The following is a 14,587-nucleotide window of genomic DNA, read 5'->3' as shown; positions in this document are numbered from 1 at the left end:
CTCCCATGACACTAAAGAAAAAAAATCAGGAAAGGTGTTATATGCTGTACAATAGACTTTAAGAAACATTTCTAAGCTGCTGGGATTTATGATAATGGAGTTCAGACACAACAACAGTGCTATAGATGCATGGTATATATTTATTCTCATGAATATATGGAGGCTATATGTGCAAGGTCCCTTTGCGGTGGGATCCCTTTTCTAAGCTTGGAGGAGGCTGCTCTCTTGCTGTGTCCCAGTATTCTAGAAGGGGTTGGGGAAAGGAGAAGGAGTAAGGAGAGGGAAGAGGAGAGAAGGGACTAGGGAGAGGGGAGAGGAGAGAGGAGAGAAGAGAGAAGAAAGAGGAGAGAGATGAGAAGAGGGTGAGAGGAGACAGAGTTCTAAGCATGGTAGTTTTATCATAAGAACTCTTCCCTTATGAACTTAGCTACCTCTAGTGACCTCCCTGGGTTCCACCTTTAAACATCAACAGAAGTGTTTATGGCTTCAACGAATAAAGTTTGGAGGAACACAAATTTCCATTCTTTAATAATCCTGTAGGTGGAACCAGAGATCACAATGGTGTCTATCATACAACCTTTTCTTCCTTTGCCTACTTTCACTTACCTGAGAAAATGTGGAAATCTAATCAGTGGCTTCACCAACTTCTCCCTCTGTTCAAAAGCAAAGGATTTCTTTTTTTTTTTTTTTTTGGTTTTTCGAGACAGGGTTTCTCTGTGTAGCCCTGGCTGTCCTGGAACTCACTTTGTAGACCAGGCTGGCCTCGAACTCAGAAATCCGCCTGCCTCTGCCTCTGCCTCCCGAGTGCTGGGATTAAAGGCGTGCGCCACCACGCCTGGCTAAGCAAAGGATTTCATGTCTTTACATGCACCATGTGCACAAAATCTATGTTAAAAGCTTTGTTCGTTGTCATTTTGGACATATCTCATTGAGCTAGAGAACTTTCTAAGACTCATTTTACCTTAAACTACCTTTGAAAACATGACATATGAGTAGCAAAAACACATTGAGAAATCTTACGTGACACACTTCTGGAAGTTTCTACTGGCTATTTTGGGGTTGCTTTCTCAATTTCCTTTTCCTCTTTGCTCCCTTTGTTCTAGTACATTAGAGGAAACTCTGTTTTTAAGATTTATTGTTTTTCACTTGGCTCTCTTGTACTGAACACTTACTGATCTTACCAGAATAAGACAGATGTATTGATGTCCAATCTTAAATGTTTCTGAAGAGATACTTGTGATGGAAATATACACTCTGGGCAAGAAGTAAAAAGCAGACTGGAATCTCTTGACACACATAATGTGGCTGGAAGAATCCCAAATGAAATGTGAGTCTCTCTCTTTATCTGTCTGTCTGTCTGTCTATCTATCTATCTATCTATCTATCTATCTATCTATCTATCTATCTATCTATCTATCATTTATCCATCCATCCACTTCCCCCTCCTACTTTCTTTCTCTTCTCCCCTTCCTTTCTTCCCATGATCCTCCTCTTCCTCCTTGTCTTTCTCTTCTTCTTTCCCTTAACTCTTCCTTCTTCAAGATAAAGTTTTGTTACGTAGCACAGGCTGGTCTTGAATTTTATGTGTAGCCTGGGATTGCCTCAGACTTGATCTCCTTTCTTCCAACTTTTGAGGGCTGAATCTTTAGTTGATGTGTGATCATGCTCAGCCCTTTTCACATTTAACTAGAGTAAGTATTCATGACTATAATTTTAAAATGTGAATTGATGGCAGTGTAAAGATTTAAGATGAGGGGTATTAGAACACAATGAGGATGGCCTTGATGGAGACAAAGGACATGGCTGATTCCTGGTAAACTGTGTAACAGATGCTAAGACCAAGGAAAGGAGATCCTAAAATCAGATAGAAGCAAGAGGGGAGATAAAGTATATTTTAAAAAGAAATGAGATAAAATGAAAAGGAGAATTAAATACTTTGGAAGATTCCTTTGACAAGAAGAAAGAAAAATAGCACATAGAACACATAGATGTAGGCTCATAGTATGCCAGAGACTCTCCCTGGTTTCCTGATTGATTTAAAGGATGCTACTGGATCTGCACTGTGAGACTGTGAAATAATGCTTTATTATAGTAATTATATTATATTACTTATAAGCAAGCTATTGATACATCTTTTGGATAAGACATGGCCATCACAGCCATGAACTCCTAGCAGCTATGGTCACCTGCATAAGACTTGGCATAAGATTAAACTAACAAGATCAGTCAACATTCCACTAGACAGCACTTAGTGGACTCAGTGGATTACAGAGACAAGGCAGCAAAGGAGAGAACGTGAAAAGGGAAGTGGGAACATGTAGGGGATTCCTGTGGATGGGAGGAGGAGGGTGAGATGGGGGTGGGGCTTGAGGATGGATAAGATCAAGATACAGTGCCTAGATGTTTGAAATTACCAAGTAATAAATAAAAGATGTTCTAGTAATAAATATATTGGAAAATGTTAAATTATGCTTACAATTTAAATCTTGCTTAATCTCATCAGTCTACTAGAGCTAACTTCATCAGGACCATTCTCTATCAAAAAACCTGGTTGTTTTGGTTTCTTGTTTGTTTGTTTGTGTGTGTGTGTTCTGCTTGCTTGTTTTTGGTTACTATTTTGTGCTGGAGACTGGAAGCAGTGTCTACCACGTGCTAAAGAAGTAAGTGCTCCACCCTGAGCTATACACACCCAGCCCTTTCTTTATTTTTAATTTCTTCACAGACTATCACTGTGTATCCTAGGCTAGATTTGAACTCCTTTCATAACCCAGGTAGCTCTTGAATTAGTAATTCTCACCTCACCTCCGGAGTAGTTGGCATTATATTCCTGTTGCACCAGACCTGGCAGAAAAAACAGTGCAAGAAGTAATTTTTTATACAAATAAATTCAGTTATTTCTGGGTCATGGAGTTCTAGACTGAAGTTGTTACAGCAAATGTAGTGCATTTACAAACGTATAAATGCCGGGCCAGCAAGGTGGCTCAGTAGGTGAAGGCACCTGCCTCAAGCCTGAGGACCCACACAGTGCAGGGACAGAACAAACTCCCACAGGTTGTCTTCTGACTTCCACACATGCACCAGGACACACGTGCACACGCACGTGCACACATACACAGACACACACACAAACACAGACACACAGACACACACACATAGACAGACACACAGACAGACACACACAGACACACACACACACAGACACACACACAGACAGACACACACAGACACACAGACAGACACACAGACACAGACACACAGACAGACAGACACACACACACACAGACACTTACACACACATACAGACACACACACACAGACACAGACACACACACAGACAGACATACAGACACACACACACACAAACAGACAGACACACACACACATGCACACACACACACAGAGGAACATACATAGCTAAGAGCGAATAAATGCTGCTCATTGATGCTTCTCCAGGTTTACTTTTCCTTCCTACTCTCAGCTATACAGCAATCTCTCTCCTTGAGTACTTTCTCTCAGCCATGCCAACACTGCATGCTTTCTTTCATTATGCTTTTTGAATAGATATGAAAATCTTGCCACACTATTTTAGTTCATAGTTCCTGGATGGGGCATACTTTCATTTTGTTTGGTGATCACTTATAATTTCAATAGATTAAATTTGCTGCTTATTGGTTGGACCACCCAGTGCTCCCAGGGGATAGAGCACCAACCAAGGAGCGTACAGGGGAAGGGGTGGGGGTGGGGGGTGGGGATCCAGGGCTCCAGATCCAGATACATATGTAGCATACCATGGCCTTGTCTGACATCAATGAGAGGGGAGGCTCTTGGTGCTGTGGAGGTTTGATGCCCCAGCGTAGGAATATGCTGTAGTAGTGAGGTGGGAGTGGGTAGGTAGGTGAGGGAGCACCCTCATGGAGGCAAAATGGAAGGGGGAGAGGGCAGATGGGATGGGAGGGCTGTGGAGGAGTAACCATGAAGGGGGGTATCATTTGAGATGTAAATGACAGGAATGATTAATCTTTTTAAAAAAATCACAAGAAATCTAAAAATAAATTATGCAATAAACTGAAAAAACTTATTGCTCATAATTTACACAGTATTTTAATTGATTTTAGAAACTACATGTCTTCAATAATGATATTACAAGAGCTTTCTTCATGCACATGATTGTGTGTGTGTACCTGTATCACACTATGTTATATAGAAGCTTTGATTTTTATGACTTTTATGTTCTGCTCATAAAAACGTTTCTTTATAAAAACAAGTTTGCATTTTTCTTTGTTATTATTTGGTTTAGTCACAGGAAATATTTAAGTCTCCTGAACTCCTAACATACTTTACATGCTATCACAGTTAGCCTGCTCCTTGATAATCTTGACTTCCCTCATCTGATGGCAGAGAGGAGACTAACCTATATCCCCTTTTGTTTCAGCAAAAGGTGCCCGACATCCCCAGCTGATCCCTTGGGTCTTCGCTGTTGTTTCCATCTCATTCCTTAGTGCTTGCTTTATTTCAACTTGTTTGGGTAAGCTACTAGCCAGAGTGAAGCTCATTTTGAATTATCTTCCCAAAGAATTTCCAACATGTGCTCCCAAAGCCTCGCTTTTCCTCAGCTTATCCACACACAACACATTCCCCATCTTAGGCTTACTATCAGAGCTGTACATTTGATTTTTTTTAAAATTTGTATGAGACTGCTCTGCTTGCTTCCAAAATAATCACTTTGCTGAGGTATAACGGACATATTAAAAACTCTATTAAATATGTCCATATCAAGATTGGGAACAAATATGCATCCATGAAGCCATTGCCACCCTTAATGTCATAGAAAATCTTGTATTTTCTGATATCAAGCTATAAGATGAGGTTATGACTGAATTAGTATGTTGTAGGCCTAAACAAACAGGCTGGAGGAAAGAATAAACAGTGGCAGCATAGAGTCTGAATATGTAACTCCTAATCTAATATTGAGGGGAATATTGCAGAGTTATCAGGAAAGGTGTGTTTTGTTGAATTAACGTTGTAGGCTTCATTGATTATATTTAATAAATAAAACCAATTTAATAAATGACATCTTATCATGTACACACACAGTGTCAACCTAATTGGTTGTTAGGGAAGTAAAACTGCAATTCACCGTGAGTCACTATTGCAGAAACACCAGGATGGTGGTGACTCAAAAGACACAGTGTCTGATGACGAAGGGGCAGGAAACTTGGATCTTTGATGCTTGACGGTGAGAGAGAGCTTAAAGTAGGAGACATGTTTGGAAAGCTTTCCCATGTATCCCATCTATCATGCACTGGCCACCCCACTCTGAGGCACACATGCCGTACAGAAATGTGTACCTACTCTTCTTAAGATTCAAGGTCAAAGATGCTCAGAGTAACATAGTGCACAACAGCCTAATACTGGAAGTCATGAGAGTGCTAGAAACCAAAGAGATCAGGGTGTTTTACTCCACGGAGACAATAGGTTACTGTCCAGTTATGAAAATGGACGAATATAATTTTATTTAGGCAGCAATATTGCTTCAGAAACAGTGCTGGGCATAAGACAGCACCAGTGGAAGCAGGACATTTGAATCCATTCATAGCAAAGTCTAACAGAAGACATTCTGATTTGTGTGGTCTAAGCTGAACCTATGATTGATGTAAGACACAAGGTACAAAATGGAAGAATGGGTTGTGCTGGGATATTATGGCTACCTGAAATGTTGACTGTATCTTATTTTTTGAACTTGGCAGTCTTTGCTAGAAGTATTCACATTACACTAATTTACTAACCTGTACATTTATGGTTTTCTTTTTTTACTTTTCAATATTTGATTATTTTCCAAAGTAAAAATATTACTAAACTTGTGAAGTTCACAAAACTTTGTGGAATTAGCCCAGGGCTTACCACAATCCCCACTCTTATGAAAATTTTGGTGAAATAAACTGAAAACATTGTGCACTTAAAAGGTTCCAAAATTTCCAATGTAAATCATAGATAATATGATTATAAAATATTAGCTTTCATTGAATTTATCTGGGATCATGAAATGGCATAGGAAAGAAAGAGGGTGTGGGGACTTTAACTGTGAGTGAAGGAGAAAGGTGGGGAGACCAGCCCACTTTTCTAAATTAATGGCTACACAGCAAAAGAAAATCAACTGCTTTTCCTGATAACAGTGACTCATCATTACTTTTTACGCTGGACGAGAGGAAGTGTGGTGAAACTGTCAGACTACCACACAAGACTAACGTGCATCCGAGAGGAGCCACAGCCCGGAGCTATAGGTAGCAGAGTAAACCTCTTTATCTACTTCCATCCAGCCTTTAGATAGCATCTGTCAGAATGAGAACTGGCTGCAAGAATGAATATCAGTCAACTAGGACAGAGAAGTTTCTCATGACTGTAATAAATTGCTGTAACACATTATTAATGTGTGTGTGTGTGTGTGTGTGTGTGTGTGTGTGTGTGTGTGTGTGTGTGAGGGGGGGGTTATGCTGGGGATCAAACAGGACTTGCACATGCTAGGCAATTACTGCACATCAACAGAACTTGTTTTTTGAGACACAGTCTCACTATGTAGTCCAGGTTGGCCTGAAACTAGGGACATTCTTGCTTCTGTCTCCTAAGAGCTTAGATATCAGGTCAGTGCTATTATTTCTAGACTGTGGGCATTTTTGACATCTGAAATATAAAAAGAACTTCATTTAATTTTTCCTTGACTCAGCTATGTTGTGAGAACAGTTTCTTCTCCCTGAGATACCTATTTCTTTATTTATATTCTGGAATTTATAAGGTTCGAAAGAATTAAACGCTTGCGTTTTACACAGTCTTTCCTTTTCTTACAAATAGAATATCCTGTAAAAGTCTTTGCTGTAGGAACCTTTTGCTTAATTTAATTTACCCCCACCCCATCTCTCAATTCTTTTCTTTATTTGATGAATATCAAACTCAGGACTTTTCACATTCTAGGAATGTGCTTACCATTGAGTCACACTGCTAGCTTGGGAAATATTTTAAATACAAAAGCAAAATAGATGTAGAGACACTGAATATCATTTGAAGTAATACTTGAAATAATATGACTGTGAACCTGTCACAAATTAAGTGTTCCTTGGTAACTAACATCTATATCAATTCTCACCTGAGGAGGTACTTGGACCTGCTGTCCTGTTAGCTGGAGAGCCTTCCAGTCTAACTGTTATTTTCCTCTTAATGACAACCAGACCTGGCATGAGAGCGAGAGGAACTGCTCAGGGATGAGCAGTCATCTGGTGACCATCAACACCGAAGCAGAACAGGTATGCGTTAGCTTAGTCCATCCTGATGTTCTCGTTTTATTCTATTGCTGTGACAAACACTACAACCGAAAGTAACTTCGGTGAGGGAAGAGTTTATTTCAGCTCACAACTTAAGAGTTCATCATTGAGGGAATTTAGGGCAGAGATTCATGCAGGAACTTGAGACAGAAACCAAGGAGGAAAATACTTTCGGACCCACTCAAAGACTCACACTTAGCTTAGTTTCTTTTCAGCCCAGGACACCTGCCTAAGGAATGATGCTGCCCACAGTAGGCTGGGTCCTCCTACATCTATTAACAATACACACAGTCCCACACAGACACCCAAAAGCCAATCTGATTTAGATATCCCTCAACTGAGATTACCTTCTCAGATAATTCTAGGCTGTGTCAAGACCACCAGTTATTCTGTTGCTTTAATTCCCTTTACAGAGAAGAAATTTCTTGGCTCTCTAATGTTGTTTCTTCATCTTTCTGATCAGCCTGGGAAGCCTTTTCTTCCTCTCCCACTTTTTCCTTTTCCTTTTCCTTTTCCTTTTCCTTTTCCTTTTCCTTTTCCTTTTCCTTTCCCCTCTTCCTTCAAATCAACTCATTGATTTTTTTCAACTACACATTTCCTAATACAAAGTCCAGTATATATTATAGTGTTCTTTACCCTCTCTTTAGTAATATTGCATACCCGAGAGATTTTGTATAGTAAAATGCACATTTTCTTCTTTTTAAACTGAAAATAAGTTCTTCTCTTATACAATATATTATAACTACAGCTTTCCCTCCCTCCCAAACCTCTAGCTCCTTTCTTACAAGAACACCAAGCTAATAGCCATAACATATACAAGAAGGACCTGGTGCAGACCCATGCAGTCCCTGCACATGAGTAGAAATATAAGTTACTTTATATGATAGAAAATTGGTCAGTTTTCTCCCTATATGGCTAATTTTTGGTCTTTCCAGACTTTAAGGATATGCCAATTCTCCCAGAAACCCATCATTCCTACTCTGTGCTCCCTAGTGTATTATATTGGTTCTGCTAAGGCTCTTTGAGCACAGTGGGTGTCCACACTTACTCTAGTAAGTTACAGGTCTTTCAATGACTCCCACTTGATGGAAGGCTCAGACCACACTCTCCTTACTCTTATATTTCCAATTGTCTGTGAAAAGTCAGGCACAGAGTGGGACTCCTGGTTATATACTTACATGAGTAATTAATTAGGGCTGAAATGGCTTCTTGTATATGGAAAATAGTTTTTAACATGTGATATTAATTCTAAATAAATGCATTTGAAAGTAACTTCAGCTTTTTAAGAGCTGAAATTGTTCTCTTTGTGTGATATATTTTCTACATGTGCCCTTCCCAAGCTTCTGATTTCCACTGGTTGTCAATGGAATTTCTTTAGGGATCCTGTCTCCTTGACTGCCATCAATAAGTTTTCCAACTCTTCAAATGATATAGAATCGAATAAAATATGCAATCAAAGGGGTTTTTCTTTTACCAAAAATAGATTTTTTTTCATATAATATATCCGGATTGCAATTTTCCCTTTCTCTACTCCTATCAGCTCCTTTATGCCCCCCATCCCCTCCAGATAAATCCAATTTAGGTCTTTTATTAGAATAGAACAGGCTTCTAAGAGATGACAACCCACTACAACAAAATAAAATATAAGATGAAGCAAAACATATCCCATTGAAGTTGGACATGGCAACCCAAGAGGTAGAAAAGAGCAGGCAAAAGAGTCAGAATCCGCTCATTCTCAAAAGCTAGGAGTCTCATAAAAATACTAAGTTAATAGTTATAATGTATACACAGCAGTAGTGGCATAAGCCCATGCTGACCTTGTGCTTCAGTGTAAGCTCATGTAGGACCTGTGCTCATACACAACTTTGCAAATACAATCGCACCTCATTTTTACCGTGATCCTATGTAGCAGTGAAATTGTCAGGAGACTCAGGGTTCGATGAGGTTAAAGCTCCCCCGATCATACTAAGCAGATTTGAAGACAGGCTTGTCTGATATTGTGATGTTGATGCTTAGCTTGTGATCTCATTGCCCTCGTTCCTCCTTATCAGCCTAATGGACATCTTGAAAGTGCATTTACTAAAAAAATAAATAAATAAAAAAATTAAAAAGATGTATATTTTGTATGCAGAATTTTGTGACCCAGCTTTTGGATAAACGGTTTTCTTATTTCCTGGGACTTGCTGATGAGAATGTGGAAGGCCAATGGCAGTGGGTGGACAAGACGCCATTTAACCCACACACGGTGTGAGTATATTGGTTGGGGATAAGGGGCAGTTATAAGCAAACATGAGAAGGGTGGCAAAGAGAACTTGTTTTAGAGTAGGGTACACCAATGTAAGTGCTTACTCAGCGGATCACCAGCCGTTGAGCAGTCTCTGTATGCTGTGATCCCACTGCAGAATAACCCTATGACTTCAGCACAGTGTTTATGAAAGAACAGACATGGTGAGAGTAATATAACAAGGGCTTCTTAAGATTATTATTTAGATAAACAATAGTATAAGAGCTAAAATTATTTTGAAAGAGTTTTAACCTGTTAATTTTCTTTTTTGAACCATGGTAATATAATAATATAATACCACACATATAGGTTGAATTTCCTAGAAGTCATGTGAAGAAAGTAAAAAAAAAAAAGTTAGATATGGAGGCTCACATACATAATCTTTGTATTTATGAGTTGGGATTGAGAGAGTTGATAATTTGAGGCAACCCTGGACTACATGGTGAGTTCTAGGGAGGACTTCAGTACATAGCAAGACAATGCTTTAAATGAAAAACAGCAAAACACACACACACACACACACACACACACACACACACACACACACACACACCAGAAAGACAAAAAAAAAGGAACAACTGGCAAAACTTATGGTAATAATACATTAACTATCAATTATTAATAGTGTTTTAACACAGTAAATCCATGTGCACTTAACACTCAAAGGATATCTCAGTATGGAGAAAACACATTTCTTCCTTTCTCTTTTAAAATCAGTAATTTTTTTCCCTTCTGAGAATTCCATACAATGTGTTTTTCCCCTCTCCCACCCAGTATTGTGTCATCTTCATTTTCCCAGATAACAGTTTGTGTTATTTGTATGTTCTTGGGTATAAGACCTTGGTAGAAGGTCTATCTGAGCCACACTCTAAACATTGACTCTCTTCCTCCCAGAAGATGTCAATTCCCATGGCTAGGGATGGGACTTGGTGCCCACTTCCACTGTGTTGGGATCTGATTTGCCTTGAGATTGCACAACATTAGTGCATGCTGCTACAGTCACTGAATTTGTGTGTGCAGCTGCTATGCTGTGTCTGGAGGACATTCTTTCCTTTTAGTCATCCATCTCTTCTGGATCTAACACTTTTTTTCATTAAGATTCTGAATTTCTGGGGTAAGGGATGTGATACAAATATCTCATGTAAAGCTGAACATTTTTTAGTCTATCCTTTGTACCTTAGTCAGTTGTGGATCTCTGTGCTAATTTTTATTTGCTGCAAACAGAAGCTTCCATGATGAAGATTAAGAGATGGGCCAATCTATGTATATAATATTAAGTCATTAGGAGTTGGATTAGTACTGTGTACAGTTAACAAACTAATAATGTAGGTTCTCCCCTAGGACTTGGGATCTATACCACAAATTCTTGAGCTGTTAATGGTGTCAGGTAATGGGTTCATCTTGTGGTACAGGACTTAAATCCAATAAGTCATTACCCCTATAATGTTCATGTCACTACCGTACCAGTTGTGATGTCTTGCCAGACAGTTGTTATTATAGCTTGCCAGGCTTACAGCTGAGTAAGGCTTACCCTGATAGCATTCACAGCACTTTCCAGCACTATGAAATCTAGTCAGTAGGGACAAAGCTTCCAAGCAGTACCAATTTTATTTCTGTGACTCAAGCATGTTGTTGGCCATACTGTCAAGCTCTGGAGTGTAACCACTAATGTTGGTAATAGGTTGTAATATTTAGGAGTCTATTGAACCTCGCTGGACAAATCATCCAAAGGAGGTAACTCATTCTTGGCACTAGTATTTTAATTTGTTAGCTTTGGGTATTTAAAAGGAGTAACTTATAGGGTGACTTAATTTTAAATCTATCATCTATCTATCTATCTATCTATCTATCTATCTATCTATCTATCTATCTATCTATCCATCCATCCATCTATCTATATCTGTCTGTCTGTCCTTATGGATTCTTTCACTCAGAATAATTCTTCTCAGCTTCATCCTGTAAGTTTCATAATTTGATTTCTGTTAACAGCTGAATAATATTTCATTTTGTAGATATACCACTTTTTCAGTATCTGTTCCTCAACTGTTGGACATCTAGGCTATTTCTATTTCTTGACTATTATGAGTAGAGCAGCAATGAACATGGATTAGGAAGAGTCTCAATCTACAGGAGAATGTAGTCTCTCAGATATATGCCAAAGAACTGTATAGCTGGATCATAGTAGTATATAGTTCTAGCTTTTTGAGGAAGCTTCATATGGATTTCCATAGTGGCTGTACCAGCTTGCACTCCCACCAGCAGTAAACAAGTATTCTCTTTTCTCCACATGTATGCCAGCACTTGGCAACATTTGTTTGTTTAGAGCTTAGGCATTCTACTGGGGCAAGATAAAAAATAATCTAAATGTAGTTTTATTCTGCATTGCCCTGATGGCAAAGAATATTGAGCATTTTAAAGATTTTTCTCTGCCACTTGTATTTCATCTCTTTTTTAAAATATTAGGTATTTTCTTCATTTACATTTCAAATGCTATCACAAAAGTCCCCCATACCCTCCCTCCCCCACTCCCCTACTCACTCACTCCCACTTCTTGGCCCTGGCGTTCCCCTGTACTGAGGCATATAAAGTTTGCAAGACCAAGGGGCCTCTCTTCCCAATTATGGCCAACTAGGCCATCTTCTGATACATATGTAGCTAGAGACACGAGCTCCAGGGGTACTGGTTAGTTCATATTGTTGTTCCACCTATAGGGTTGCAGACCCCTTTAGCTCCTTGGGTACTTTCTCTAGCTCCTCCATTGGGGGTCCTGTGATCCATCCAATAGCTGACTGTGAGTATCCACTTCTGTGTTTGCCAGGCACCGGCATAGCCTCACAAGAGACAGCTATATAAGGGTCCCTTCAGCAAAATCTTGCTGGTGTATGCAATGGTGTAAGCATTTGGAGGCTGATTATGGGATGGATCCCCGGGTGTGGCAGTCTCTGGATGGTCCATCCTTTCATCTCAGCTCCAAACTGTCTCTGTAACTCCTTCCAGTATTTCATCTTTTGAGAGCTCTCTGCTTAGTTCCAATCCCCATTTGTTTTCCCTATATTTACCTTTTTTTCCCTTCAGTTCTTTGTATGTTCTAGATACTAATCCTCTGCCATATAAGCTGAAAAATGTCCTCTCCCCACCTGCAGGCCGTCTCTTCCCTTGAATGATGGTGTATAGAAGTTTTTCTACTTCCATGAAGTCCCATTTATTAGTTATTGGTCTTAGTGCCTTTCCCATTGTTCAGGATGTTCTTCCCTGTGTCAATGAGTTCAAGAATATTCCCTACTTTTTCCTCTGTCAAATTTAGGGTATCAGGTTTTATCTGAGGCACTTGATTCATTTGGAGTTGTGTCTTGTGCCAAGTGAGAGGTGAGAACTCTGTTTCATTATTTTTGTACATGGCTATCTAGTTTGGCTAGCACCATTTGATGGAGATACTGTGTTTTCACCCAAATTCACTGTTGGTCTCACTGTGGAAGATCAGGTAGATGTATACATGCATCTTTGATTCTGTTCCAATGGGCAGCAGGTCTGTTTTTATGCCATTACTGTGATGATTTATTTTTGTTTTTGTTTTGTTTTAAAGAATAGCTCTGTAGTATAGTTTGAAATCTGAGGTGGTGATACCTCCAGATTGTTTTTAAAAACTCTTCAGGGTTGTTTGGTTTCCCTGGGACATCCATGTTTAATTTAATTTTAAATTTAATTAAAGTTTATTTAACTTTGATTTTTTTCAATTTCTATAAGAATGGCCTTAGAACTTTGATGGAGCTTGAGTTGAGTCGGTGATCACTTTTGTAAGGATGACCACTTACACAATATGAAAGGGAGACCTTTTCATCTTCTGGCATTTTCTTTATTTCCTTGTTAGGGTTTTTAAGTTTTCATTGTATGAGTCTTTTACTTGCTTCATTAGACTTATTCCAGTTTCTTGGTTAAAGAAATGAGGGCTATTATGTATAGTATTGCCTTCCTGATTTCTTTGTGTGTTCTGTCATTGTATATAGGAAGACTTCTAATTTTTATGTGTTAAGGAAGTCACACTTCAAACATTCGATAGCCACTCATGAATGGTGACTCTTTTCAGTGCAGATTGTAACTCTGTTTTGTCCATGTGCTCCATTTGTTCTGTTTCTCTGGATTGCTCTGGAATAAAATACTATCTCACAGTTCTGCTTCTCTTTCAGATTCTGGCAAAAGGGGGAACCCAGTGACTTTATGGAAGAAGACTGTGTTGTCCTTGTTTATGTCCATGAAAAATGGGTCTGGAATGACTTTCCTTGTCACTTTGAGGTGAGAAGGATTTGCAAATTACCTGGAATAACATTCAATTGGAAGCCCTTGAAGTGATCCTTATGATGAGGATGAAGAAGATGAACCTATCAGACCCAGGGGAAGTGTCCACACATCATAGAAATAAAGAACACACTGGGTCATAGACCACTGTTAACCATGAGGATGGTTTTCATTATTTTTGTTTAAATTTAATTCAATATACATAGCATAGTTTGTGCTCTCTCACTCTCTCTGTCTCTGTGTGTGTGTGGGTACACACTGGCATGCACACACATGCTAATGCACACATATGTTTAAGATAGTGAGGTTTTGTGTCCTGTTTTGGTAGAGAGAATGATCATCATCCTATGAGATTCAGTTTTTAATCATTGTTTCCTTGAGAGTATTTAAAGAATTTACTTTTCAGTTGGTATGTTTTTGTTATATATTTAATGAATGGATTAGATAATATAATCTCTTTGTCATTTTTCTCTTGCCTCTTAAAATTAAAACTTAGAGCAGACAAAATGGTAGTAATAAATCATATTTTATTCTTCTCTGGTACATTACATTGTGAGCACAGATTCTCTTTTCTTTCCCCAATCTTCTCTACCAGCACTGTTTCAGATCGACTCCTCCTCCATTTCCCTTCAGAATAGGCCAGGCCCCCCAGGGATGTCTACTGAATACAGAATAACAAGTCACAATAAGCTAGGCA

General features: G+C 39.0%; 1 protein-coding gene across 1 annotated transcript; it reads left to right on the top strand.

Annotated features, from left to right (window-relative positions):
* The first annotated feature begins 1,184 nt into the window (after nt 1–1,184).
* Nucleotides 1,185–14,044, top strand: Clec4d (C-type lectin domain family 4 member D). The gene is made up of 6 exons (XM_021165706.2): nt 1,185–1,327; nt 4,433–4,525; nt 6,174–6,281; nt 7,144–7,295; nt 9,445–9,560; nt 13,782–14,044. The coding sequence occupies exons 1-6, from the start codon at nt 1,300–1,302 to the stop codon at nt 13,942–13,944; spliced, it is 660 nt and encodes a 219-aa protein (XP_021021365.1). The 5' UTR covers nt 1,185–1,299; the 3' UTR covers nt 13,945–14,044.
* The last annotated feature ends 543 nt before the right edge of the window (nt 14,045–14,587 follow it).

The sequence above is a fragment of the Mus caroli genome, unplaced genomic scaffold, assembly GCF_978045245.1.
Source record: "Mus caroli unplaced genomic scaffold, Mus_caroli_1 scaffold_7, whole genome shotgun sequence".
In the NCBI taxonomy this organism is placed as follows: domain Eukaryota; kingdom Metazoa; phylum Chordata; class Mammalia; order Rodentia; family Muridae; genus Mus; species Mus caroli.
The sequence above is the reverse complement of the archived record's forward strand: the minus strand, read 5'-3'. Positions and strand labels throughout refer to the sequence as shown.

What these genes read in the sequence shown, in the direction of transcription:
- Clec4d (XM_021165706.2), top strand. Translation starts at nt 1,300, where the DNA reads ATGTGGCTGGAAGAATCCCAAATGAAAT. An exon ending in GCCACAGCCCGGAGCTATAG is followed by an intron (nt 6,282 to 7,143) that starts GTAGCAGAGTAA and finishes TTCTCACCTGAG; the next exon opens with GAGGTACTTGGACCTGCTGT. An exon ending in TCAACACCGAAGCAGAACAG is followed by an intron (nt 7,296 to 9,444) that starts GTATGCGTTAGC and finishes TTTTGTATGCAG; the next exon opens with AATTTTGTGACCCAGCTTTT.